This window comes from Rhinichthys klamathensis, unplaced genomic scaffold (assembly GCF_029890125.1).
Source record: "Rhinichthys klamathensis goyatoka isolate OS25496 unplaced genomic scaffold, OSU_Roscu_1.1 h1tg000011l_1, whole genome shotgun sequence".
NCBI classification, from domain to species: domain Eukaryota; kingdom Metazoa; phylum Chordata; class Actinopteri; order Cypriniformes; family Leuciscidae; genus Rhinichthys; species Rhinichthys klamathensis.
In genome coordinates, this window is record NW_026606564.1 from 2,598,868 (window position 1) to 2,625,406 (window position 26,539).

The 26,539-nt window shown below is 37.9% G+C and overlaps 1 protein-coding gene across 1 annotated transcript in view; it reads left to right on the top strand.

Annotated features, from left to right (window-relative positions):
- LOC130101515 (uncharacterized) overlaps positions 1-26,539 on the top strand; it is a 57,539-nt gene that overhangs the window by 448 nt on the left and 30,552 nt on the right. Inside the window, exons 3-28 of the mRNA XM_056267288.1 lie at positions 265-413; positions 1,708-1,778; positions 2,055-2,220; positions 3,814-3,951; positions 4,858-5,035; positions 6,720-6,856; positions 6,943-7,046; positions 9,289-9,454; positions 9,558-9,743; positions 10,774-10,926; positions 11,025-11,169; positions 11,640-11,798; positions 11,903-12,021; positions 13,529-13,711; positions 13,789-13,944; positions 14,281-14,465; positions 14,554-14,736; positions 15,656-15,747; positions 15,861-16,030; positions 16,342-16,495; positions 16,636-16,715; positions 16,826-17,006; positions 17,735-17,890; positions 17,972-18,102; positions 20,047-20,205; positions 20,340-20,520. Of these exons, the coding sequence (XP_056123263.1) occupies positions 265-413; positions 1,708-1,778; positions 2,055-2,220; positions 3,814-3,951; positions 4,858-5,035; positions 6,720-6,856; positions 6,943-7,046; positions 9,289-9,454; positions 9,558-9,743; positions 10,774-10,926; positions 11,025-11,169; positions 11,640-11,798; positions 11,903-12,021; positions 13,529-13,711; positions 13,789-13,944; positions 14,281-14,465; positions 14,554-14,736; positions 15,656-15,747; positions 15,861-16,030; positions 16,342-16,495; positions 16,636-16,715; positions 16,826-17,006; positions 17,735-17,890; positions 17,972-18,102; positions 20,047-20,205; positions 20,340-20,520 (3,882 nt within the window). The remainder of the gene's footprint in view (positions 1-264; positions 414-1,707; positions 1,779-2,054; positions 2,221-3,813; positions 3,952-4,857; positions 5,036-6,719; positions 6,857-6,942; positions 7,047-9,288; positions 9,455-9,557; positions 9,744-10,773; positions 10,927-11,024; positions 11,170-11,639; positions 11,799-11,902; positions 12,022-13,528; positions 13,712-13,788; positions 13,945-14,280; positions 14,466-14,553; positions 14,737-15,655; positions 15,748-15,860; positions 16,031-16,341; positions 16,496-16,635; positions 16,716-16,825; positions 17,007-17,734; positions 17,891-17,971; positions 18,103-20,046; positions 20,206-20,339; positions 20,521-26,539) is intronic.

Genomic DNA, 26,539 nt, shown 5'->3' on the forward strand with positions numbered 1-26,539 from the left:
TTTTGTCTGATTTAGCTCACTCCTGGGGACAAATTTGTTCCTAAAGTATAAATAAACACACACACACACACACATACACACACACACACACACACACACACACACACACACACACACACACACACACACACACACACACACACACACACACACACACACACACACACACACACACACACACACACACACACACACACACACACACACACACACACACACACACACACACACACACACACACATATATGACTTGTGTGTATACAGATGTGCAGAAAGGGCAAAGGCACACCTATAGATACAGTACAACGATAACCAGTGCCTGGAAAGGTCCTTCATCAGGAAGCAGTCAGTTAGCTTTGGACTGTGTTGTTGACATCGATGTCCGACCAGGATGTCCAGAAATGATATTAAAGGTATGTTCTATTATGTCAGTCATGTTATGCATGCAATTTTGTCATTCAAACTCTAAATTTAAACTATGATGTAGTCCATTTTTTTTTTATGTGAAACATTTTTACATTTACACTTAAAAATGTTGAGTAAAGGCCGAGAAAGCAATGAAATATACCTTATGAATTTGGTAAATATATATATATATATATATATATTAAGTAGATCAGGAAAACTTGGTACCATGACAAATTGGTACACTGTAAGACACAAGTTAAGCAACTCAAATATTTGAGTAAGCCAATTTAATAAAACAATATTTATGAGTAATGTGAATCTAGTAAAAACAGATATTTAGGTATGTACAATCTCAAACAATCAATTAAGTGATATTCAGAGATTTTAACCCCTTAACCGTCACCCCTCACCGCAGGACGCTTAGGGCTCATTTTTATCGCCTTTTTCATATCACATATTTTAGTAATCATCATAAATTAGGTAGGCCTATCATTCGAAAGCTTACGAACTCAAAAATCATCCTGTGAAAACAGTTTTGAAATTGGACGTTGCGTTACCATGGTAACAGTACTTTTAATTCTTTTAGCAGGCTCCTCCCCTAGTGGACGTTGTCAGGTTTCATATAACAAAAATACATTTTAACTACTTTACAATCAAAACCTTTACTAATCTTGACAAAACACATATCGTCGGAAAGGCCTGAGTCTCAAAGTTCCATATTTTGTGATAGACGTGATATTTGGACAAAAATGTATTAATTTGTTACAGGAGAACGCATAAAAAAAAAAAAAAAAATTGAATGTATGGTGAATCTCATAGGAACTTCAATTTTTGTGACATCAACTTCAAATTATTTAGTGAAATATATATTTTATATAAAATAAAATAAAACATTTAGTAAAATAAACTTTTTCACACTTTCGTTTTTTATTTTTATTTTATTAATACTCTGCTGAGTGTCTTCTTTAAAACAAGACCGAACTTAGATCTATATTACAAAGCATTCTTGAATTACAACCGTTTAAGTTTGGATAGTGCATTTTCACGTCTATTCACAAAAAGGGGGGTGACAGTTAAGGGAGTTATATTTATATATTTTTTAGAGTGCATATTGATATAGCTTTTCATGCTTTACAATGCAACGGGTTTTATAACAACAATTACAATCTCTCATGAGATTCATGGACACTGACACAGGGCTTTTGATTCAAACTTAGATAATAGTTCAAATAATAGCTGTTATTCACATACTAATACCTTTTATATTATGTTTAATCTATTCCATTTTTATATATATAGCTGAGGAACATACAAATAAAGCATAGCTCATCGAAACGAGACAATTCGGTGCTACGCTTGAAAAACACAAGGTAAATTCAAAGTTTCTGATACGCTCTTCTAACTAAAACTTTTCTGTGTTTGCATCCAATTATTACACAAAAATTGTATAGTCACTGTTATTTTATACAGTTATTGGCTCAAGGTGTCAGAATTAATCAGAGTGATATAAACATTTTTAATGACATAGTACTTCAGTTGAGGGTCATGTCATTGACTATAATTCTTGACACACCAGAGTTAGTCTGTATTCGTCATGGGACGAGTGTTGAGAGGTTGAAGGTCCATCTGGTGTTTTGATTTCTCAGAGAGTCATTGGAGAAGAACCCCCTGCGGTTCTCGCTCGAGGGGGGAAAGGTCACGAAGCTCTGCCCACAGGAGGCTGAGCAGGTGTGGACCCTCAACATCAAGAGATCCATTCTGAGCATGTTCCAGACCTCTCGCTCGGGACGAGTCAGGGAGACGCTGAGAGAGGTGAGAGAGGAAGTGCAGTTCCGTACAGGCCAGCTTTTATACAACAAACTTATGCTCATTTTTGAAAATGCATTTAAGAAAAATGCAAATATAGTAATCAGCATATTAGAATGATTTCTGCAGGATCATGTGACTGAAGACTGGAGTAACGATGCTGAAAATTCAGCTTTGAGAATCGGCTGTGTTCGAAATAGCCCCCATACCCTCGTGAACTATTCCCTGCATTATTTCACTAATATAGTTCACTTGAAGGAATGAATGATAACGAGTGAGTGAATTCGGACACTGAGTGTGCCGAAAGACTGCTGCTTTTGCCTAGTTTGTGCTTGCTGTTTAATAATTATTTGAAACTTAGCAACTTTGCAGCTCCAGAAATACTGAAAATATTTATCTTGAACTCTGTCATGGAAACTATATATATATAAACCTTTAAATTGAAACAATTGTTGCAGGCAGCATACGGAGGTTGGAAGGCAACAAGGCACATCTGAATCCAATTATTGTGAGATGCCTTCATCTGATGCATTTTTGAAGGCAGCATAAATGAATCCTTCGCTGACTATGATATCCCACAATCCTATGCGCTCCATTCCATGACAGTTGAGCTAAAAATAAATATGGCGTCTGAAAATTGCGGTTGGTAGTCAGTGTGTGTGTAAATGTACATTTTTGACCTACTTTGCCCACTTTTTATGTCATATAGCGAGACATTACGAGTAATTAAATGTTGGCTTAGTTGTTAGCAAAGCTTGCTCTATTTTGTTGTAGATCATTAAACCGTTACGCTGACTTAGAAATCTGTCTGAAATCAAGGTGCATTCACTCCATGTCGTAATTAATGAGATTTCAACTAGTAAAATAGTCGCGTCCTCGTAGAGCTAAAAGATGTCCGTTGTCACGATCTTGCGACCAAATGTCAGAAATGTAGCATGATCATCTCACAGTGTGTTTGCTGCTAGACCTACGTCCACTGACTAGCAAATAAAAATGCAACATGAAATGTGTATTGATAAAGGCGACATGGCGCTAAAACTTATTACTACTTACCTCAAGCTCCATTTGCAAAATTGGCATGCCAAGTTGGCCTCTTTTCCCTCGCCATGACCACGTCCATAATCTCTTCATTAGCTTCCTCCTCTTTTTTTCAGCGTACATAAAAATCACAATTGCCAAAGTCCAAATTGCTATTTGTTCACCACTAGCGCATGCTGATGACATTTTATTCTGCTATACTAACTTGCATCGTGGCCTATGATTCAAAAGGTGTCATCATTGTACAGTCTACATGCATGTCGTACCCAAGTTTATTAGATCCATGTCGTACAGTGTGATTTGATCATATAGGATTGCAGAAATTGCACAGTCTGTAGCAGGCATTAGCTTTCGGAGGCAGTCCGAGGCAGCCATATTTGAAGGCTGAAGTGCATGCTGTGAATAATAGTTCACTGACCTGACAAAAAGCATAAAATACTTCTTTCAAAAAGCTTTTGAATGTTAGTGAGTTTAAACATCATTAAAAATCTATACTTTTTTCTCAAGACCACGTAAGTATGAGCAATATAATAATGATGTTGGATTATGTTTTTTCTACAGACTGATGTGTATGGGACATGTATAAGTTATTATGAACAGAAAGGACCATCACTGATGAAGACCCGAAACCTCCAGCAGTGCCTCAGTGAGAGAATCAATCAGTTTTGGAGGAACTCTGTCCCCCTGAAGGAGGGCATGGTGGGCCCCAATTTCTGCATACCACACTTAAAGGAGAACTCCGGCGCAAAATGAACCTTTGGTCTAATAAAACATTGGTACCTAGTCAACCGTTCTCTGAGATTTGTTTTCATGATAATCGAATGTAAAGAGTTTTATCTCTAAAAACTGTTTAGCATATAACGCTAGTAATGGGGGCATATAATAAGTAAAAAAAAATCGCTAGTTTATACCACTAACAAGGCTCAAAATAGCCGAACACACCAACACAGTAACATAATGAGGGTCCCTACATGCAAAACGAAGCATTGAGAACTTTGTAAGTGTACAGACCGTTTAATAAGAAGATAAAGATAAAGACAGTCCACTTCGTGTATACAGACAGGAGCCATCTTTGGAAAACAGTCTCAACTAGTCAAACCACGAACACCATTCATACAGTTCAGAAGTTTACTGAACTTCATACAGTTCAGCTCACTTAGCACGTCGTTCGTGGTTTGACTAGTCGAGACTGTTCCAAAGATGGCTCCTGTCTGTATACAGGAAGTGGACTGTCTTTATCTTTATCTTCTTATTAAACGGTCTGTACACTTACAAAGTTCTCAATGCTTCGTTTTGCATGTAGGGACCCTCATTACGTTACTGTGTTGGTGTGGGGCTATTTTGAGCCTTGTTAGTGGTATAAACTAGCGATTTCTTTTTACTTATCATATGCCCCCATTACTAGCGTTATACGCTAAACAGTTTTTAGAGATACAACTCTTTACATTCGATTATCATGAAAACAAATCTCAGAGAACGGTTGACTAGGTACCAATGTTTTATTAGACCAAAGGTTCACTTTGCGCTGGAGTTCTCCTTTAACATTCACATAGCTGACCCAATGAGAATTTGTCTTCAGTTTGAGTGTCCCTTTCGTTTGATTAGACAGTGAGTGCAGGGCTCACGTGCGTCCAGCTCTATGATGGGACAATGCTGAAGAAGGCCAACTGTACAGAAACAGTGTCACTGATTCCCCTGCCAGGCCTGTTAGAAGCCACAGAAACTAAAACCGTTTCAAGCTTAACTCTACTCAGAACCCTTGAAGCGATTCCAGTGGACTTGGGTAAGACTAACATGGCTTTCGATCCAATATGATTACATTACTCTTTTTCAGAGGTGTATAGTAATGCCATATTTCTACTACAGTTTGATAAGAAAAAGAATACTTCTTCTCTGATACATTTCTCTCTACCCTTTTGAGGATCAAATTTGCTACATTTTTCAAACCACGGAAAAGCTACAAACCGGTCGTTGATATCGACATCTAATTGAGGAACGAATAACTTAAACCGACTCTTTTGATCAATTAGATTCTTGTGAATCTGCCAAACTGGTTCGAAAAGATATCTAAATGATTCATTTTGAATATAATGTGGATTATCCAGCCCGTTCTCATCCCAAGGCGTCATACATGTGACGCTTTTGACATTTCGTCGAAATCTTACGCACATGGCATCCTTTAGCGTCAATATGAGACGCAGAACCCAAGGCGTCATACAGGTGACGCTTCTGACATTTCGTCTAAATCTTACGCACATGGCATCCTTTAGCATCAATATGAGATGCAGATCCCAAGGCGTCATAACCGTAACCCTACACTGTAAAAAAAATCCCGTTGTTTTTACGGAAAAAAACTGGCAGCTGTGGTTACCAGAACTTTACCGTCAAAAATACGGTATCAACGTTTTTGGTTTTACAGACTTAACTTAAAATTTACAGTAATAAACCGTAATCCATTATCTGATATAATGATAATTTACCAACCTATTGAAGTATTAATATCTGTTTTGTACCATTGTAATACACTGACATCCAACAATCATCACAGCAGTGATGAGAGTCACATGATAAATCAGAGTTCATCACAAGCAGTCTTCCACAAGTAAGTTAATACTACTACATTGAAGCTGCACAGTGTTATTCGCACAAACATTAAACACCATCATGGTAACACACATGACATTTTAAAAATGCAATAAACATTAATTTAACAACATTAAATGTAACATAAAACCCTAATGTACATAACTGATTAGAAAAGAACTAAGAAAACTAAGAAGAAACATAGTTATTTCAACAAAAATAAATCGAATGTGAAGTGTCATGCAGGGAATTGTGGGAATGTCAATTTATGGTTTTTCACTGTAAATTATACAATGAGTTGTTCTTTTCACTTTCAAAAACTGTAAATTTAACGGTATTTTACAGTAAAATTACATTAAATCTACCGTTAGATCTATCACAGTTATTTACCGTATATAGTAAGGAAACTTTCTGTTAACCAATTAACAGTTTTGCACTGTAGCATTTTCACAGTCTTTTACAGTTAAAATCACGATCATTTTTTACAGTGTACCCCAGACCTAAACTACCCATAACAGTGCGTGTTATATTAAAGGATGCCATGTGCGTAAGATTTCGACGAAATGTCATATTGGATCACCTATATGACGCCAAAGGATGAGAATGTGTTGGATTACCTCCTTAATGGTTCACCCAAAAAGGATTTTGTTCATCTTCGGAACACAAATGAAGATCTATTTGATGACTTCAAAAAGATCATAAAGAGATCGTAAAACTAATCCACATGAATTGAGCGGTTTAGTCCAAAATGTTCTGAAACGACACGATCGCTTTATATAGATTGAATTTGGGCTTCATTCACATATATACATTCATCAACGCACACATCAAATATGGTAAACAGAAGCTCACGCATTATTCTTTATTCTTCTCTGTAATTTCAGGGCAGATCACCGGCCACTTGACCAGTATTGTGTTTGAGGCTGAAGGCCAAACCTCAGGCAGACATGGTGGACCATCAGTTCAAGAGGTTTCCAACACCGTGAAGAGGTTGTGTGCTTACCTTGCAGATCAACAACAGGTGAGGTCAGGCACTGATTCACGGCATTAAAGCATTTCTTTAATTGATGTTGCCAGGTTTCTCTCACCTTTCTTCATCATTCTTAGCAATCAGAGCTTCTGCTCAATCTGGTGCTTCAGTTGCGATCAATGTCATCCCATCAGTTGAGAGACTTGTGGCATGAGGCCTCCTTCAAATGCCGAGACGACTGGTTGGTCCTTCAACAATTATTATATAGTTTTGAAATTAAATGTATAATTGTTTTTTTTTTTGCATGTGACTTTAATTTTGTTGTGCTAAATTTTTTTTATTATAATTAATTTATATTATACAGTGGTGTTGTGATCTCATCACATAATAATACTTTTTTAAAGAAATGAATATAAAATAAATTCTGATTTCCAAAAACATAATGGGCCCTATCTTGCACTCGGCGCAAATGACTTTGTACACTGACGCATGTATCATTCCTATTTTGCACCCGCGCAAAGCGGACTTTTCCCTCCACAGACACACGTCGGTTAACTAAGAAATACACTTGCGCTCCCCGGGGCGGTTCAGCGCAAAGAGGAGGCGTGTTCCGGCGCAAACTTTCCCTCATGCTATTTTGCTGTTCTATAAAACAATTGCGCCACTGACCAGAAAAAAACTAGTCTAAAGTCAGTGGCGCGTTGCGCGTTGTTCATTATGCTATTTTAAGGGCGCATGCTTGGCCATAATCAATGTAGCCAGCGTGTGCACAACGCGCATACACGTTGATTCTCTCATCTAAGCAGCAGTTTTCATTTTTGCAAATCATACATTATTACGATAGATAGATAGATAGATAGATAGATAGATAGATAGATAGATAGATAGATAGATAGATAGATAGATAGATAGATAGATAGATAGATAGACAATTTATTATAAAAGCATACATGTAGCTTACACATTAACCCAAATTATCATACGCCTGTTTAACAGAAGTTCATTTGGGTGGGTTTCTCCATCCCCAATGTCACTTCTCTGTGTTTTACGGCCCTGACGAGAACGTTGCTCTCCTCGGCTGTGAACCGCTCCTGGCGCGCGCCTGGCAAATCCGCCGTTATAATAGGAATCCGCTTTAGAACAAGCGCGCCTGCTCTTAAAGGGAATGTGAGATGACGCTCTGATTGGTTTATTTCACGTTACGCCCAAACCACACCTATGAATAATGAAGCTACTTCAGACCAACCCCTTTTAGATTTGCGCCAGGCGCAAGAGGCATTTATCCCGCCGGGAAAATAGCAACAGCGCCGGGATCCGCCCACAAAGTTACTTGCACTTTGCGCTTTGACACTTGCGTTTCAGATCGTTAAAATAGGGCCCATTGTCTTTTTATAAATGCATATATAATTTCTAGCTTTTTATTTTTATTTTGGGGGTGAAATAAGGGGGTGAAATCATTTTTATTTATTTTACTTTTCTGTTAGTAGCAGTAATAGACACACAGAGCCTCTAAACAGACATAAAAAATGGTAAACAAAAATGTATTTCGATACTTTTTGCATTATCTCGAAATCTTTTTTGCATTGTAGCAAATTAGCTAAATAGAGAAAAATGAATAATATTTGGTTCAGTTTGAGTAGAAGTAGCTTGTTGTAGCTGTATTCATATTGCTATAAATTAATCTGTTCGTCCAGCGAACACTCATTGATCGTCTGCCAATACTCAGAAAGGATATGTTTCATGGCCACAGAAAAATGACTCTTTTTTAGCATTTAGCTGTGATCGAATCGTTAAAGAATCGTTGATTTATAAGCAGTGACCAGAATCAAACTCACATGAATGTGCTCATACGTTTTACTGAACTAAATCACAAACACATAAAAAATCTAAACAACTTGTCTTTGAGCAGTCCGTTTTGCATATGTAACTGGATTGGGTGTTGATGGAGGAACTATTAAAGATTCTTGCAATATTAATATGTTGCATAGGTATCTAGATAACATAAATGCTCATTCAGATAATTAAAATAGAAATTCATAGATACCAAACATGGTATAGGTGAGGTTACATTAACTAATGGATCTATCATAAAGCATGCATACACCAGTATACTATAGAAAAGACACTATACAAGACAGTAATAATCATATATTAATATATTAAATATAATGAATAATTGTGTGTCTGATTGGTCCAGATGCTACAGCGTTCTGCCGAGAAACTCATAAAACGTTTGCCAGAGAAAGGAAATGTTTTGCAAGAGAATGCAAGGTTTACTAGGGAACCAAATACATTTACATTTGGGAGAGAACACAACATTTTTTTTCCCATCTAACTTTTTTCCATCACCTTTGGTAACTTGGTCACCCTTTCTTATTGACAAGCTTGATATAATTGTTTTATAATAAAATACAATGTTTTTACAATGTCTTGTTACATTTGTTATTTTACGATGTTAATGTTGGTTTCTGTTGTCGTGGCAGGCAGCCACTTGTAGATATGCTGTCAGCCTGTGGAACTGAGGACTGCATCATTGTCACAACAGACCTCATACTGAACAAAGAAGTTGACCTGGAACATGTCCTACCCCTCCTCAATACTATCAGTTTTACGTCCCACCCTACTTCATCCATGATTAGCCACCTCAGTGTACGGTTTTGAGTAATTCGCTGAATCCATTTGAATTATTTATAATACAAGACTGAAAGCTCTATCTAAAACGGAGTGGACTTGCTGGACTTTTCTCCTCCAGGCTCTTCTGGAGATACCTCTTATCCGTCCAAAAGCACTTCTGGTTGTGTCTTCACTGGTCCACGGCCTTTGTCAACAGGAACAGGGTCGATGCAATGAGATTTCCGAAGTCCAGCAGTTCGTCCATGTTCTGAAGCAGAGTCTTGAGGCAGGATGTGAAGTGGATGATCCTTTTCATATCACAGAGGTACAGTAGAAAGATGACAATAACCATAGACAGCAGAGATATGCTATCATGCAAGCACCAAAGGATTCGATAAAGTTGCATGTTTTCAACTTACAATAGAAATGAATGGGGCCAATTTTTTAAGGATTTAAAGGATTTAAAGTAAATGTAAAGCTTCTAAATTTAAAAAAGCACTTACTGTACATTCATTCTTATGCTAAGACTTGTGTTGTAGTTAAGCTCTAAAGTTTTTTTAGGGTTGGTAATTTTAGGGTTTTATCACGGGTAGCAGGCAAAGGACAAGGACGTGGATCTAGTTTCAGCATTCATTTAATAAACAAAGATGATAATCCAGTACGGTGAGAAAAAGAATTGCAACAGCTTCACATATAGGTAAAGACAATAACCGACAAGAACCAGAACTAAACATGGGTATAAATACACGGGAGTAAAAGAGTACATTAACAAGGAACAGGTGAACACAATGGGTAAATAAGCAGCGATGACGGGCTAGAGCTCTGGTGCCACCGCCACCCCGGTGGCTTTAGGGCAACTGTGCACATCGGGAAATATGAATTTAAACCCGGTAAATGTAAAAGGACCACATAGAAGTCGTCTGAATATGCCAGATTTACTACAGCACACAGGACTAAAAAAGTACATTAACAAGGAACAGGTGAACACAATGGGTAACTAACAAATGAGCACACACAGGAAGCAAGGCAACCAAGGCAAACAGGAACAAAATATAGAAACAAGAAAGACAGAGACGCTAGAAAGAAATGAAAGTCAAAAGAAGAGTCCTAGAACTGAAACGACATGTGACAGGTTTATGGAGTTTCAATTTCATGGCGACAGAGTTGGCAAACATTAATTTTTTTCACATGAAAATCATGTTAACTCATATTGTTTATGTCTTCTGGCTATAGTGATGAAACATTGAGTATTTAATATACCAAAAATGTATTTGGTGGTAATCAACATTATGCCGCAAATTATGTCAATTAACTCTGGAATATTCCTTTAACCTGTTCTGCATCTCTCGTTGCAGCTTCTGCATGTGTTGAAAGCAGTGGAGACTGCTGGTGCGGCTGGATCAGATCTCATCTCCACACTGAGCCGCTGTGTGCAGAATCACTCTGTGCCACTGGAGCTGCGGCTGGCCGCTATACGAGCGTTCAGGAGAATCCCATGCCACCATGACGTCAGTATCACCAAACAACAGTGACGATTTTACATTGATGTTACGTCTATTACGGCATAACTTATGTCCTTGCGTTCTGTTCTTTTTGATGTTATCAGAGGAGAGGCCTTGCTCAGGCATTTCAAAGACAGCAAGAGAACGTGGAGGTCAGAATTGCAGCATATCAGCAGCTCATGCACTGTCCAAACCAGGAGATTTTCACAATTGTGAAGAAAACGTTAAGCAATGAGAAGTCCAGTCAAGGTATTGAAAAGTACTTATTATTAGTAACTCAAATGTACTACATTAAATCAACACTATCACAAAAAGTTTGAAATTCTAATAATTATAACATGAATCGACAAATTGATAACACTTTTCCATGAGGTCCAATTAGATAACATTAACTAACAATGAAATGAGTAACGTTAGTTAACTGATGTTAACAAATGGAACCTTATTGTAAAGTGTTACCGATAAATATTCAAGAGTAAATTCTGATAGTATCACTCCATTGGTGTGTCTCATAATAAATCACACATTATATTTTGAACAAAAAAAATTAACCCTAACCCTAAATACATCAGTATAAGTCACACATGAGCCAAATATACAGTATGGAAATATACAGTTCTGCATGGAAATGGTTGTATATTTTCAACTTTCATATTTCCAACACTCTTCAGCTGTAAAATGAGACCCATTTCCACACGTTCTCTATGATATATCCACAGTTGGGTCATTTGTTTGGAGTCACCTTTTTAATATCCAGAAAACAGAAGACCCTCTGAAGAAAGACCTGATGGAGTCACTGCCAGATGATATTATAAGTAAAGACTTTGAAGCTGAACCATGGAAATATTCTTCGCATATGGACTACACAGTGGACACAGGTACTATACATAATGTAACTTTTCCAGCTGTTTCCAATAGTTTTCTATTTATAACACTTTCATTTGCTCCCATTTGTAATGTCTGGGTTGTATGTCTGCACCAGGAGTGGCCGCTGCAAACATCGAGGGAACTGTGGTTTTCTCCCCTGAATCTTTTCTTCCACGTTATGCTATGGCGAATCTGACAGTTCACATCCTGGGCAGAGCATTCAATCTTCTGGAGGTGAATCTGTTTGTATTTCCCACAAAACATAAAAATCAAAACTGACCCTATTTACTAATAAGTGTACTGTTGTGTAGTTATTCATAAGTGAACACTTCAGTTTGTCTTCATAATCTTCTAATCTAATAACTGATTTCACACATGAAATGACTAGGTATAGGCAGGGGTGGGCTGAGGGCTCAGGCATCACCCCATACCCATGCTTGCACTTCCAGACCACCATAGAATATGTCGAAGTGGCCTGGGTTTGTACACAGGCTGAGTATGTGTTCTTCCAAGCCCCCCTTTATACCTCAGTGTGGAGGTCAAGGAAGGACGGGAGAAGGCGGCAATGAGGTTGCACTCCAGCTGAGGGGAGGAAGCTATCATCAAGCTTGAAACGAATGACCGCTTGCTTCTCATTTGGTCAATCAATGTTTAACTTGGCCACTGCTCGAGTAACAACCTGGATCAGCTACTCAAATGTGCCAGATTGAGGAATCTGCTCTGTTGAAGCACCAGTCTGCTTGTACATCCAACCCCTCAGAGTCAGATGCAGCAAGCATGAGTTCCTCGTTGTGGTCTGAAGAATTAGCAAAGCAAGCTTCGACATCCAACTCGACCTGCCATCCCCATGAACTGAGCCACAAGGTGCAGGCACTTGGCTCTCATCCCTCAGGAAGAGAGCCAAGCGGGAATGGAGCTTACGCATGCTGAATCTTTCACAATGTACACAGTCAGCTTTTCAAGTCCCTCACCTACATGCACCCACATTTTTTTAAACACTTGTAATCAATGCAGTACTACAACTAATCAACTTCAACGGGCTCCTCTCTGTGTAAGGGGTCGTTTCAACTAAAACTGAAAACTTTTTGTACGTTCATGGTTTTAAAGTGCAAGTTTCTGAAAACGATACCATTATCGTCTCCATATAAATTAGCGAATTTGTGAAAATGGTGACGTCATGCGCATGCATCTTGCATGTTCAGTCCATAGACGCATAGTGTTTCTTTACAAAGTGACATCGCCAACTACTGGCCTGGCATACATGGCACAGCATTTTTAGTTGTTTTCGCGGATCCCTGTGAATAGGGATCATTTTGACAACGTTGACAATGCAATAGATTATAATAGCAGATTCTTTAATCGTGCCATCTAGTGGTCTGTTATTCCATGACAACAAACACTATACAATTGATAACAGACTGCTCAAGTGGATACTGCGAGTCATCTTAAGACAATGAAATATATGTCAAGAAGCATAATAAGAGGGATAATTTTGTGATACAGTGTTCTAGTATCCCCCGAAGAGGTTTATTTTGTATAACAATCTGCTCTCTTTACACTACCCCTTAGCCTTGCCGCACCCCCCTTCTATAACCCCCTTCAGGAGGTCACACCACCTAGTTTGGGAATCACTGGTCTAGGCCATGTGGGGAACTAGATTATGTTAGCCAGAAAACAAATATTTTAGTAGTTTTGTAGCAAATGGATGTTCAATGATAGTATTTTTTATTTACTTGTTTAGATTAGCCTAAGAATGGAAAACCTAGAGCCTATTCTGAAAACAATCTTTGAGGAGCACCCTCTCGCATCTGCTGATCACGCCAGACCTAAGGCTCAAACAGACTCCACGAGGCATGGACAGAATGATAGAAACAGTGACGGTGATGGCTGTCAATCCACAGCATTAAATTCCATCAAGACTAAGGTGAGAGTCTTGCGGATGGTGGTTTTGTGTCTGTTATTTGGCTCTACATCAGACATGACCGGGTTTGACTGTTTAAGTTCACAGAGCAGAGGAAAAGAGACAATACCTTCCGATGTTGGATAAATGTGAAGATGTTCGGCAATGACCTCACCTTTATGACCTGTGATGACCTCCAAGCATATCAGAGAAAGCTGTCACTTAGTACAGCGGGTGTTGTTGTCAAGTTGTTAAAGGTAAGAAATTCTTTCTCAAGATGTTACTTAAAGGAATATTCTGAGGTTCAATATTCACTCTTTTAATAGTTTTAGTGTGAAAAAAAATCACTCACAAACCTCACCTGTGTAAAGTTATATCCAATTTTACAACTTCGTCATCATCATAATAATCTAAATCCCGGACTGTAAAATACAAACACTCAAATTCAACACCAGTTTTGACAGAAGAATAAATGCAAGTGTTTTTTAAAATTACAAGATTTTCTCATAATATACATTTAACTATAACATAATATACAATAATAATAATAAGACTAAACCTTATACTTGTTTTAATTTTTTCCTTTTTCTCAGGGTCAAGAGGTTAAAATCAGTCAAAGGCCAATTGTTCTGTCCGAGGAACTGGTTTTACCATCTCTCTCTGGATTACCCATGAGGCTAAGCATCAACATGTCCACTCTGTTGTCCCTCAGACTTAAAGGCAACGCTAACTATAAGAATTGGTCACATTTTTCTCTGGCTGGCTATGTCAAACCAAAGTATGTCTGATGTAGTTTTAACAATGGCAGTGTGCTGTCAGGTTGAAGTCATGATGGCAAGTCATCTCCTGTTTGTCCTCTTCCGCAGTGCACTGGTCGCCATCTCTGTGAGAGCTGGAGTGGATGGAGCGTTTGGTCGTGTGGGATTAGAGTGGGTCACTCAACTCAAAACCTTCACCAGCTTGGATGGAGCTGTATATCTGCACCATGGGCAGAGCCTGAAAGTGGTTCTCAATACTCCAGAAGATGTCATGGATATATTGACCTTCAGGTATGAACAATATTTATGTTTTTTTTTTATAAATATGTAAATTCACTTTGATATGTTATTCGGTGGAAATAAAGACCAACATGTCAGGATGGTACAACCTTCCTGATACCATAATTAAGAAAATAACGCATCAATAATATGAATGAAATCCTTGGAAAGAAAACCTTAAGTAGTTTGGAATGATCTTCTATTAGTATTTCTTAGAAAGAAAAAAAAACCTTTCAACAAAACTGCTACAATGGTTATTAAAACATTTGTCCTCTAAATTAAAGTCATGTGGTGCAAACAACATTTAGAAGCTTGCATAAAAAACATAAAATGGGAAATGAAATAATTAAGACCACTGCAGACAATAATTCAGATATTATTTTATGACCAGGCGATGTCACTCCTCCCCAAAATTTTTTGATTCTTCTTAAATAAATTCATAAATATCATTCATTTACGTTTTACCTTCAAAAGCTTTTTTAAATTTTTTGAAAATAATGATTAAGATGTGCACACGTAAATCTATTCAAAGTGTACAGTACGTATATGATGGTTGCACCATGTAACATTAATTTAAATTATTGAAAGAGATATCAAACTTGGTAACATCTTATTTCGATAGTCCACTGTAGACATTCTAAGTAACTTTGCAACTACCAGTCATTAGAGTATTAGTGGACTGCCTAATATCTCCTAACACTTTATTGTGATGATTCCCCAACAGACATTTTACTGATTGTAAATAACTTCACAAGAACATTTCAACTTACTTTACTAGCCCTAACCCTTACCCTAACAGTCTACTAATGCTCTAATGAGAGTTAGTTAACATGTAGTTGCAAATTAAGTTACTGATAGTTATTAGAATGTCTGAAGTGGACTATCAAACCTAAAAGTTATGGTTATCTTGACTCTAAAATTGTTGAGACAGCTCCAGAATGTTTCGTGTGAGCGGGGACAGTAAAGAAGAGCTCATGGCTACAAGAAATCTCAAGGAGAAGAACACTTGCACTCCTAAAACATGTGAGTTTGTTTAAAAACAACATTAGCTACACATTTCTTTAAAAAAAAATGTTCATGGAAAGAAGTTCAATCCGATTGGTGTCGACATAGTTGTATGTTTTTTTTTATTGCAGGGTCTAAGATGGTTGGATGGCAGTTGTGCTCTGATGTCACTTATCCTTTGACATTGATGGGAAAAGGCTTCCCACCATTGGGCCCAGTTCTTTTTACTCTTAGACTACAAAAACTGGACAAAGGTCTCAACCAGTACCTCTTGGAGGCGGCCTATACTTTTGTACCCCAGGTAGGCAAGATATCTGACATCAGGGTGTACAGGATTTTTCCAAGTTCAACATGTTCCTGGATCAACATCTTTGTTGATCCTGAAACAACATTCCAATCAACCAATCAGTTTTGAGGGAAAAGTTTGTCAAGTTTAGGCTTACAACCAGGGTTAGGGGCTTTTTCATTGGTGTAATTTTCCTATCACTTCCCTCGGATTTAAATATGTTGATCCAGGAACATGTCTTACTTGGCAAAATCATGGTGACTCTCGCATCAACCCATTCAGGTTAAGAAGGTCAAAATAACGGTCTTTCTGTGGATCTTTGACAGCGGAATTCCTGGATGCCGCTGGAAGCCACTCTGCTTCTCTTTCTTGGCACGCCACAATCCACTATCCCCAGAGATGTGTCCCTGGATGTCAATCTCAGTCCGAAAAGGCTGATCCTGAAAATAATACATCCCCTGAAAAACATTCTCGTTCAAGGTTTCAAACCCACTTCAAAAAATTGATTTCCTTATGGATATTTAAAGGCTGCTTTCACACAAGAAGATGATACAATTGCATCAAACACAATATTTATCGTATGAAATAGTTGAATGTTTTCTCATCTTTTTTTCTCACAGCGCAGCTTGAAGAATTAAACAACCAACATTCAGGCAGAATCGAATTACTGATTGACAACATCCACCATTATTTTATCAAGGTAAGTGAGAAGAACATCTGCTTTGTAAAGTCCCAAGAAAAGCTGTTGTGCTATATTATTCAAGAATCCTGCCTTATTGGTTCATTAAGTCATTCACCATTGCGCCTAAGGGACTACTGGAGATGGCGAATCTTGCTTCAGAGACGAGAGCCCACTTTCATCTTGATGCCAAAGTAGTAGCAGATGGACATCCATTCTCCCTCTCGGTCAACACCACACATGCTCGCAGCAGGAAGTTCATAATGCAGGCCTTGCTTAAAAATGTCTTCAATAAGGACGCATCACTCTCAGGCAAGAATCTGCTAATAGTGATCACCTTTTTAATGGTCCCAGGAGTCTTTTTTTTCCCCCATTCACTTTCTCATTTTTGTTCATTAGGGATTTCAAAAGATTTGTCGAATTCTAAGCATGATACAAAATACACATTTTAAAGTAATAAATATGATCATTTGAACTACTCATCCTATGATGAAGCATTGCGAATGGCGTAATAAAAAACTTTGGTAACACTTACCTTCGATAGTCCACTTTAACTTTGCAACTACATGTCAACTAACTGTCATTAGAGTATTAGTAGACTGTCTGCTTAATATCTGCTAACACTTTATGTTGATGGTCCCCAACAGACATTCTACTGACTATAAGTAACTTGGCAAGTACAAGTCAACTAATTCTACTAACCCGAACCCTAACACCTAACCATAACCTAACAGTCTACTACTGTCTACTAATACTCTAATGAGAGTTAGTTGACATGTAGTTGTGAAGTTACTTATAGTTAGTAAAATGTCTAAACTGGACTATCGAAATAAAGTGGAACCAAAACTTTTTATTGATTGATAGATAGATGGAGGGATATTTTATAGCTTTGAAATTTGGAGCTTGGTAGTTCTTGAAAGATTTATACATACTTGTTAAAACTAATTTTCTCTATTGACCTCCAGTTACTTCTCTGGGACATCATTTCCAGTGAAATGATGATTTGCTGCCAGCTCTTTATGTTCTGCTTCACTTCACAGTGCAGCTGGAGAGAAGTCTGGAAGATGGCCAGAGACATTATTCTATAGATGCCGGGTTTATTTTGCCTAGCGCTGTCAGCATCAGAGTTCTTGGGTTAGTAAAGCAAAGGGGGCCAGAGTGGAGCTCTGCTGTCAGGGTTAGGTATGGTGTACAAGGTAAGTCATTTCTACAATAAAAAACGCAACAGTTCAAGACAAGAAGACAACAGACTCCTCATTCACTTATATATTTTTCAGAGGATTCACAGAACATACAGGAGTGTCACATGAACCAGAACCTTCACAGCGAGTCGGACCCAGTACAGACGTACCGTATGGCAGCAACACATGAACTCCACTGTTCCCACCTCATCAACCTAAACCACAAGGTAATACCTATTTTCCCATGGGTTTTCTTTTATATTAATTTTTTCTATACCATTTTCAAGAAAAATTAAAAGAGAAATGATATGTGGTGTAACCATCAAGTAAAAAAAAAGTTAAAAGTTTGAAGGTTCAAAAGAAATGAGAACTTTTATTCAGCAATGATGCAATAAAGGGATCAAAAGTGACAGTAAATACTGAAAATTTTTTATTTCAAACTGTTTATCTGAACTTGTATCACGAAAAAAATACAAAAAAATGTATCACGGTTTCTACAACACACAACTGTTTTCAACAATGATAAGAAATGTTTCCTGAGAAGTAAATCATCATATCAGACTGATTCCTGAATGATCATGTGACACTAAAGACTGGAGTAATGATGCTGAAAATTCAACTTTACCATCACAGGAATAAATTACATTTTAAAAGTTAGTCAAATAGAAAACATTTATTTTAAATTGTAATATTATTTCACAATTTACTGTTTTTACTGTATTTTTGGTATAATAAGTATATGGTCATGAAGTACATTTGCAAACTATTAGTTCATAGTTAATAGTTTATAGTTTGTAGCCTCTGCATTGTGAATATTAATAAACTAGCCTATATACAAATAGTGAGTTCTTCATTTGTTAACAACTTATTTACTATTTAAGTACAGTATTTTAAACCATTAGCAAAGGAGTCAGTAATGGTTATTAGGAGTGAATAGTTCTCACTTAGGTCACGGAAAATCGGAAAATGTCATTAAGTGCTTTAAACCAACTTTTACGTAACATTAATTGAATTCATATTAAGTATTCCTTAGTTTACAAATATATATAAGCACAGACACACACATGGTGGGTTTCCAAGATTTATGGGCACTTTCCATAGAAATAATAATTTTTATACTGTACAAACTGTATATATTATATCCCCTAATCCTACCCATAACTCAAACTGATGTATTTAAACATTAAACGTGTGTATTTTTCTATTTTTCTACCACTAATAAATTCCTCTGCACTTAGATTCTATCTTCACTGTTCTCAAGAGCTTGATGTGACAAAAACAAAAAATAACAACATTTCTGTATCCTAATCTAAAGTGAGAACTATTTACGGTGAATAATAAGTTATTAACTAAGCATAAAAAACATTACCATACTTTACATATGAACTAATTAAACAATATGCTAATTAAACATAATTACATCAGTGACAATGAATGAAGAACTCTATTTGTATATATCCTTACAATGTAGAGATTAATATACAAAATATGAATTAACTATAAACTAATAGTTTGCAAATGATTTGAAAGTACTTTATTACTGTGTACTTATTATAAAGTGTTACCGTATTTTTGATCAGATAAATGCAGCATTGATGAGCAGAAGAGACTTTTAAGAGCATAAAAAATATTTAAAAAATCATAGCCCAACTAATATACCCCAAACTTTTGATCAGTAGTGTATATTTCAAAAGACTCATTTACAAATATCATGAATTATTCATTTATAAATATCATTAAGTTTTTAAGTAGTCACAGTTAATTACACTTTACAACCTGAACCAATATTGCCTTAAAAAGATGATATTATCTGAATTTTTGTATTATAAATCTTATTATAAACCTTGACACATATGACCTTGGTCATATGGGGTTGCAGGGGTCCACTCTATGATATAATTTCCTGTTTTATGTTTTGATGAATTTTTATTTCAGAAGTTAAAAACATGCTCATCATAGAAGAGGTGTGTTTTGATTGTATGTGTGAATTGTATTTTTTTATATATATTTTTGAAAAAATGAATAGATCTGGACTTATCTGAAAATAGCTTTACATAATTGATTCTAATACTGGCATGGCACTTCTAGTACTGTACCCACAGTGTAATGCACATTCTATGCTGATTTATGATAACAAATATGGAAAACCTGCTGAATGTTTCAACCAACAGATTCACCTTAGACATGAACGGAGCCCAAGCCATGTTCAGTCATCGCTTGATGTAAGCTATGGAAAGCAGTGGAACCAGAGCAGCAACAAACACAGGATTCTCTTCAATCAGTCGCTCAGAAACAAGTCTGGACCCGGCCTCACCAGTTATGCTGTAGAGGTTCAACTTAACTAAAATATTCCAATGGAATCTAGAATGTGTACATCGAATGTGCTATCTCACATTATTACATGTTTATGCTGTGGTCTTCTACGATTGTGTCTCATAATAATAACGTATACTGACTTTTCCAGCTCAGCCTGCGACTCCTAGACAGAGGACTGAATTATAGAACTCAGCTTCTGCACTCTTATTTCAAGAAAGAAAAATCTGAGAGCAGCACCCACCTGAAAATCAATTACAACAATCAAATTCCTTTGGTAGCTGGTGTCCACTGGAAAGATGTGTCAAAGACCTCCCTTCAAAAGTGGGAAGGTGTGTAAGGATATTTTCCCTTGATGGTCACCAATCAGAACCATTGGCGGAAGTAACTGCTTTTTGGCGTGTTTGCATCACAGGAATATGAAAACCCAGCACAATAGAGTGGTGCAGGCATGAGGTCACCGTGATTTTGCCAAGTAAGACATGGTCCTGGATCAACATATTTTGTTGATCCTGGATCAACATTCCTGTCCCAAAATGTAGTCCTTACCCAACATACATATTAGGCTTAGTCACTAGGCTTCTTGCTAGCACTAAGATATGGTGGAGAGACAGAGGAAGAGATCGGTTTACTGAAGACACCCTTATGTGTTAAAGCAAACTCATCAGCTAGCATCGCCGCTTGCTGTAGGGTAGCCACTTTCTGTTCGTTCAAGTAAACAACGATCCTCTCAGACACACAGTTCTTGAACTCTTCCAACAATACCAACTCACGTAAGGAAGAAAAGTCTTCAGCTTTGCAAGCCGCACACCAGCGATCAAATAGAGTTACCTTTTCCCTAGCGAAGTCTGCGTATGTCTGGCTAACAGCCTTACTGAGACCCCTGAACCGCTGTCTATACGCCTCAGGCACTAGCTCATAGACCCGCAAAACTGCGCTTTTAACTTTATCAAAGCACAAACTGTCTTCCACTGATAGTGCAGCACAAGCCTCCTGAGCCTTGCCAGTCAACTTGCACTGAAGCAAAATGGCCCAAACGTCCTTTGGCCAATGAAGAGCTACTGCGATTCGTTCAAAAGCGCTAAAATAGCCTTCTACTTCTGATTCTCTAAATGCAGGCACCAGTGCTATGTTTTTACTCACATCAAAAGTAGTGTTGGATGACGACCGAGTCTCAGGGGGAACTGATCTCTGCACGTCAGCATTAGCTTGTAGCTCAAGCTCACGCATCTTGAGAGCCGTTTCCGCCTCCAATCGTTTCAACTGTAACTCTCTACGCAGCTGGAACTCCCGCTCCCGCTCCTCCTTGTCCAACTGTAAGCGAGCTAATCGAACTTTCAGTCGGGCGTCATCTTGTGGCGAGGAAGAGGACTCTACAGAATGTGGTACAAAACGAGGCAAAGTAAAATGTTGCCGTTCAACCTCAGCCTGCTTCACTTTGGGTGTGACAACCTCAGCCTGCTTCACTTTGGGCGTGACAACATCAGCCTGCTCTGACTTGTCGGTTACCTCTACATGACCATCTGAGGAGGTCTCACCTACAACCAAGCTAAGAACTCCCCTCTGCACTAGTCCACTCACCACAGCATCCTTCAGCTCTCTTTTCACTAGATTACTACCGACAGGAATACTAAAATGTTTAGCAACAAAATATAAATCAACTTTCTGACACAAGTCAAGCTGATTTAAGGTGGGCTTCACTAAAAACTCCTCCCGATTAAAGACAGCCATGCTAGCCACCCACTAGCGCCACTATTAACCACACTAGCCACCAAGCTAAATCGCAAACGGAACACACACACTTACAATACTCACTATCCAGCACTTTGTGCAACACCACAACTTCCCCAGATCCTGCCTATCAATTCTTTACCTAGTCTATCTTCTGGAGCGTGCCGGGCTCGAGGCGACTTTAAAGGGTCAAGAAACCCTAAACCAAATTTTCTGAGATTTTAACAGAGGTATGTGTGTTGAACAACATTGAAGACAATGTTAGCATCTGTTAGATTTAATAGTAGGGCGAAAATGGTTAAATTTTAGTTTTTTCCAGCTATTTTCGTCTTCCGGGTTTAAAATCTTCATCGCAGGCTGTGACGTGGCAGTGCACAATGTAGTGCGTTGATGACTCATCGGTCTCTCATAATTATTAATGAGACTGAGTTTTTATATCCTATGAGAAGACACGGTCTCTTAATTATTCATGACACCACGTGGATCTTTCCACAGACATGTCAAACTGTGATATCGCGTAGTAAAGGAGAGAGACCATCATGGGACGCAAGTGCCGCAAACATTTTACCCGAGAGAGCTTCGAGAATTGGAGAATGGTGGACTTCGGCCTTGTCGATGACCAATGCAAGTTACGTCTTGCGAGTAATGCGGTACCAAGTCCTGAGGACTTTTCTTTCCCTTCAGAGTGTGTCTCTAAAATGTAACCCTGGTCATTTTACTTGCCTTTTGTTAAATAAGCGGTCGTTATGAACATTTTAGATATTTCGATAATATATCAATTGTATGCTTAATGCGGGAGACTTGTGAATGTGTAGTGTTGACGTGCGGGCCGGGCGACACCGTGTTGTGTGTGTGTGTGTGTGTGTACATGCAGGCAGGCGAGCCTGCGAAATGATTCGGGGTCAGAGAGAGAAGCGGTAGGATGTGTGTTTGGACGAACGACTGAAAACTCTGAGATTATTGTTCATTATTGATCGTACATTGTACAGAGGTCAAAATTATTGTACAAATACGATAATTATCGTACATCTGGCAACACTGCTGGCTGATGACAGTTCCCCCTCTCCCCTGCCGTGCCACACCCACTCCCTCCCTTCTTCTCACAGCCATCCACGCCCATTTAAGTTGCATTTTTCAAAAAGATTATGAGCTAGACTTGAGCTGATAGAGGGGGGTTTCATGACCCTTTAAAGGCAACAACTTCGGTGGCCGAAACCCCGAAACGCCTACCCCCGCCAGGGAATTAATCCCAACCCAGGATTACTCCGAACATAAAAAAGGCAAAATAACAAATGGTGTCCGAAGGAAGAACTGTGACAGTTCAGCTGGGCACCTCTAGTCTAAACTAGGGAAGTTAATCATGTGTTCACAACCCTGGACAATGACAACCACACAATGCAAACTAGCACCAAAAACTCTGATCTCCAGTCTCCTTTATATCCCGGACGAGCCCCCAAATTGTTACGTTCCCCCAAATTGGTAAATCCAGGGGAAGGGGAAGCAACAATAATTTAAAATAACCAGGGCAAAAGAGATCAGGAAGTCAGAGTCATGTGCAGTTGAAACGTGTATTTATTATAAGAGGGACAAAGAAAAACCAATACAAAACTACTCTCTCACGATGAGACAGCAGACAATCAAGATAAGGCAAACAATAAACACCAACTAAATAACTGAGAAAAAACAAGATCCAACATTAACTGAACTACTAAACAATCCTCTCTCCACTGAGGAGGTTAACACACAAACAAACACGAAACACTGTTCTAAACTTACAACACGATGCAAGTTGCTGTTCAACCCACAGGTTGAATAACGTTGGTCTGCTAGGTGGTCACAACTGGAAGGAAGAGGAATGAACAGAACAAACACACTCCTCACAACACTTAACAAACTATGAGAAACAACAGTCTTCTTATGCAGCCGAGACATGGAGGAGGAGGGGCCACCACCTGAGAGAGAAAAAACACACCCCAACCAAACACATGACCCTTAGGGTCGTAACACCTACCCATAACTTTTCCCTAAAATCAGAGGGTAATGAAAGGTGAATAACACTGATGTTAAAGTACTTCACCCTGGTTCTAAGCCTAAACTTGACATAAACTGTAAACTTGTCCCTCAAATCTGATTGGTTGATTGGAAAGTTGATCCAGAATCAACAAAGATGTTGATCCAGGAACATGTGGTACTTGGTGAAATCACGTTCACCGCAGGGGTCGACGTCACTTTGTAGGCCAACTGGCAGTTAGCATAACGCTGGTTCCCTCGACAAAAAACCCAATAGGATTTTTCCATAGGATTTTGGATTATCGCTAAAAACAAGCTGTGTGATCAACAAAAGTTTATGATACTTCCACGTTTTGTATATCAAGATAATTATCACAACTTTTTTTAATTTTGAAGCCGAATTGCAGTCGGCAGAAGTAAAAAGCTAAAGGTAGGCTATATACCAACTACACCACGGTCCCACGAATATGACGTCACCATGACTAAACTTCACACAACTCTTTCAGTTTTTATCTAAAACATTTTCCCTGAACGTTTGAGTTAGAATTGTTTATAAGAGCGCAATTATAAGCATAACGATGCTGTAAAAGTTTACCTGTTCAGCATGATGACGTTTAATCTCCTCGACTGCCTCTGTAGTCCCATTTAGCCATTTTTCAAGACACGTCACAGCTTTAAAAAAAAAAATCACGAGTTGGGTAATACTAATGTATTTTATGTCGTAGAATAAAACGTGAAAGTAAGTGTTTTGAGCTTGTGTTCGCAACAGATCTTATTTCAGCCATTTAACCAAAACCCCATTGACTTCGGGAAGATGGAACCGGAAGTGCTAAAATGCTAACTTGCTTTCTGCGTTTTGGCTTACAAAGTGATGTCATACCAGGTATATGACGTCAGAATCCCGTAAGACTAACTTGCTAGTGGTTCCTTTGAGTTTTCCTTTGAGAAAGGTTTTATACAATGCAAATTACACACACCCATAGCAAAAATGCACATTTTGAAGCAGTTATGTTCATTTTTGAAAACGTAAGTTTTTGATAAGTAAGTAGATTGGGATGTGAGGCACTTGAATTTGTCGGATGAGATTTGGTCTCTTAGCTCTCCATTTTAGCTCTGTCATTTTATGTATTTCGGTAACACTTTATTTTACGACCCGCAAACAACTGCGTAAGTACACCGAAATTACAGTGTACGTTTCTGTAATTATAGCGTACTTCCGCGTAGGTATAAGGGAACAATATGTTAAGTTTTGGGTAATAAAGGGGTAACAAGCAGATATACAACCTGTAAATAACTTCGTAAGTAAATCAAAATTACGGTGTACGTTTCTGTAATTATAGTGTACCTCCGTGTAGGTATAAGGGAACAATATGTTAAGTTTTGGGTTGGCTAATAAAGGGGTAACAAGCATATATACAAGCAAATTATTTATAATGTAATTATTTTAAAACTAACAGGTACCTTTTATGTTAATATATTCCAGGCAAAAATTGTACGTCTGTTGTATATAAAAGTTATCATCACATTTCTGGCAAAATATGTTCTTGTGCAATTTTACAGGGTGATTTTGACATCTGTGGGTTGAAAATGAAACGTGTATGGCTGTATGTAAGCACAGTATGATAAAAAATGAATTTATTGTCTTTTCTTACTAGATTAAATAATGTTAAATCAACCCACAGATGCCAAAATTAAATGTAAAATTGAACAAGAACATATTTTGCCAGAAATTTGATAACTTTTATACACAACAGACGTACAATTTTTGCCTGGAATATATTAACATAATAGGTACCTGTTAAAATAATTACATTATAAATAATTTGCTTGCATAGCTTGTTACCCCTTTATTACCTTATACCTACACGGAGGTACACTATATTTACAGAAACGTACACCGTAATTTCAGTTTACTTACAAAGTTATTTGCAGGTTGTATACTATCTGCTTGTTACCCCTTTAATACCCCAAACTTAACATATTGTTGCCCTATACCTACACAGAAGTACCCTATAATTACAGAAACGTACACTGTATTTTCGGTTTACTTACGCTGTTGTTTGCGGGTCGTAAAATAAAGCGTTACCTGTATTTCTTATCACGAAGTGTTCAAGTGTTCATTTTCCCAATAATTTATAAAGCTTGCGATTGAGTCTGTGGCTGTGACCTTGATGTCGTGGCTCCACCACAGGATCACTAATGCGCAGACTTGGGCTCCGAAAGACATACTCAGCAACAACGGTTACTGGGACATTTTCCAAGCAGAAGCAGAGATCTCCATATTTCAATCGCTTTTACATCTACATTCCATCTCTGAAACCCACAAAATCACATCTCCGATCACAGCCTCCTCCAGTGACTGAATTTTGTTTTTACTTTTGTTTTAGTTTGACTTTATTTAGACCATTGAGACCACTATTGAGTATGACTCAAAAGTATTTAAAATTACTAAATTATTATTAATATATTTAAAAATTCTAACTTAAACCCCCACCCACACACACAATCAAGATTGAGCCTGAAATCACATTTCTTTTCCCACCTCAATAAATGTTTTTATCAAAGAAGATTGAGTTAATGAAACGTCTGCAATGACAATTTTTTTTAACT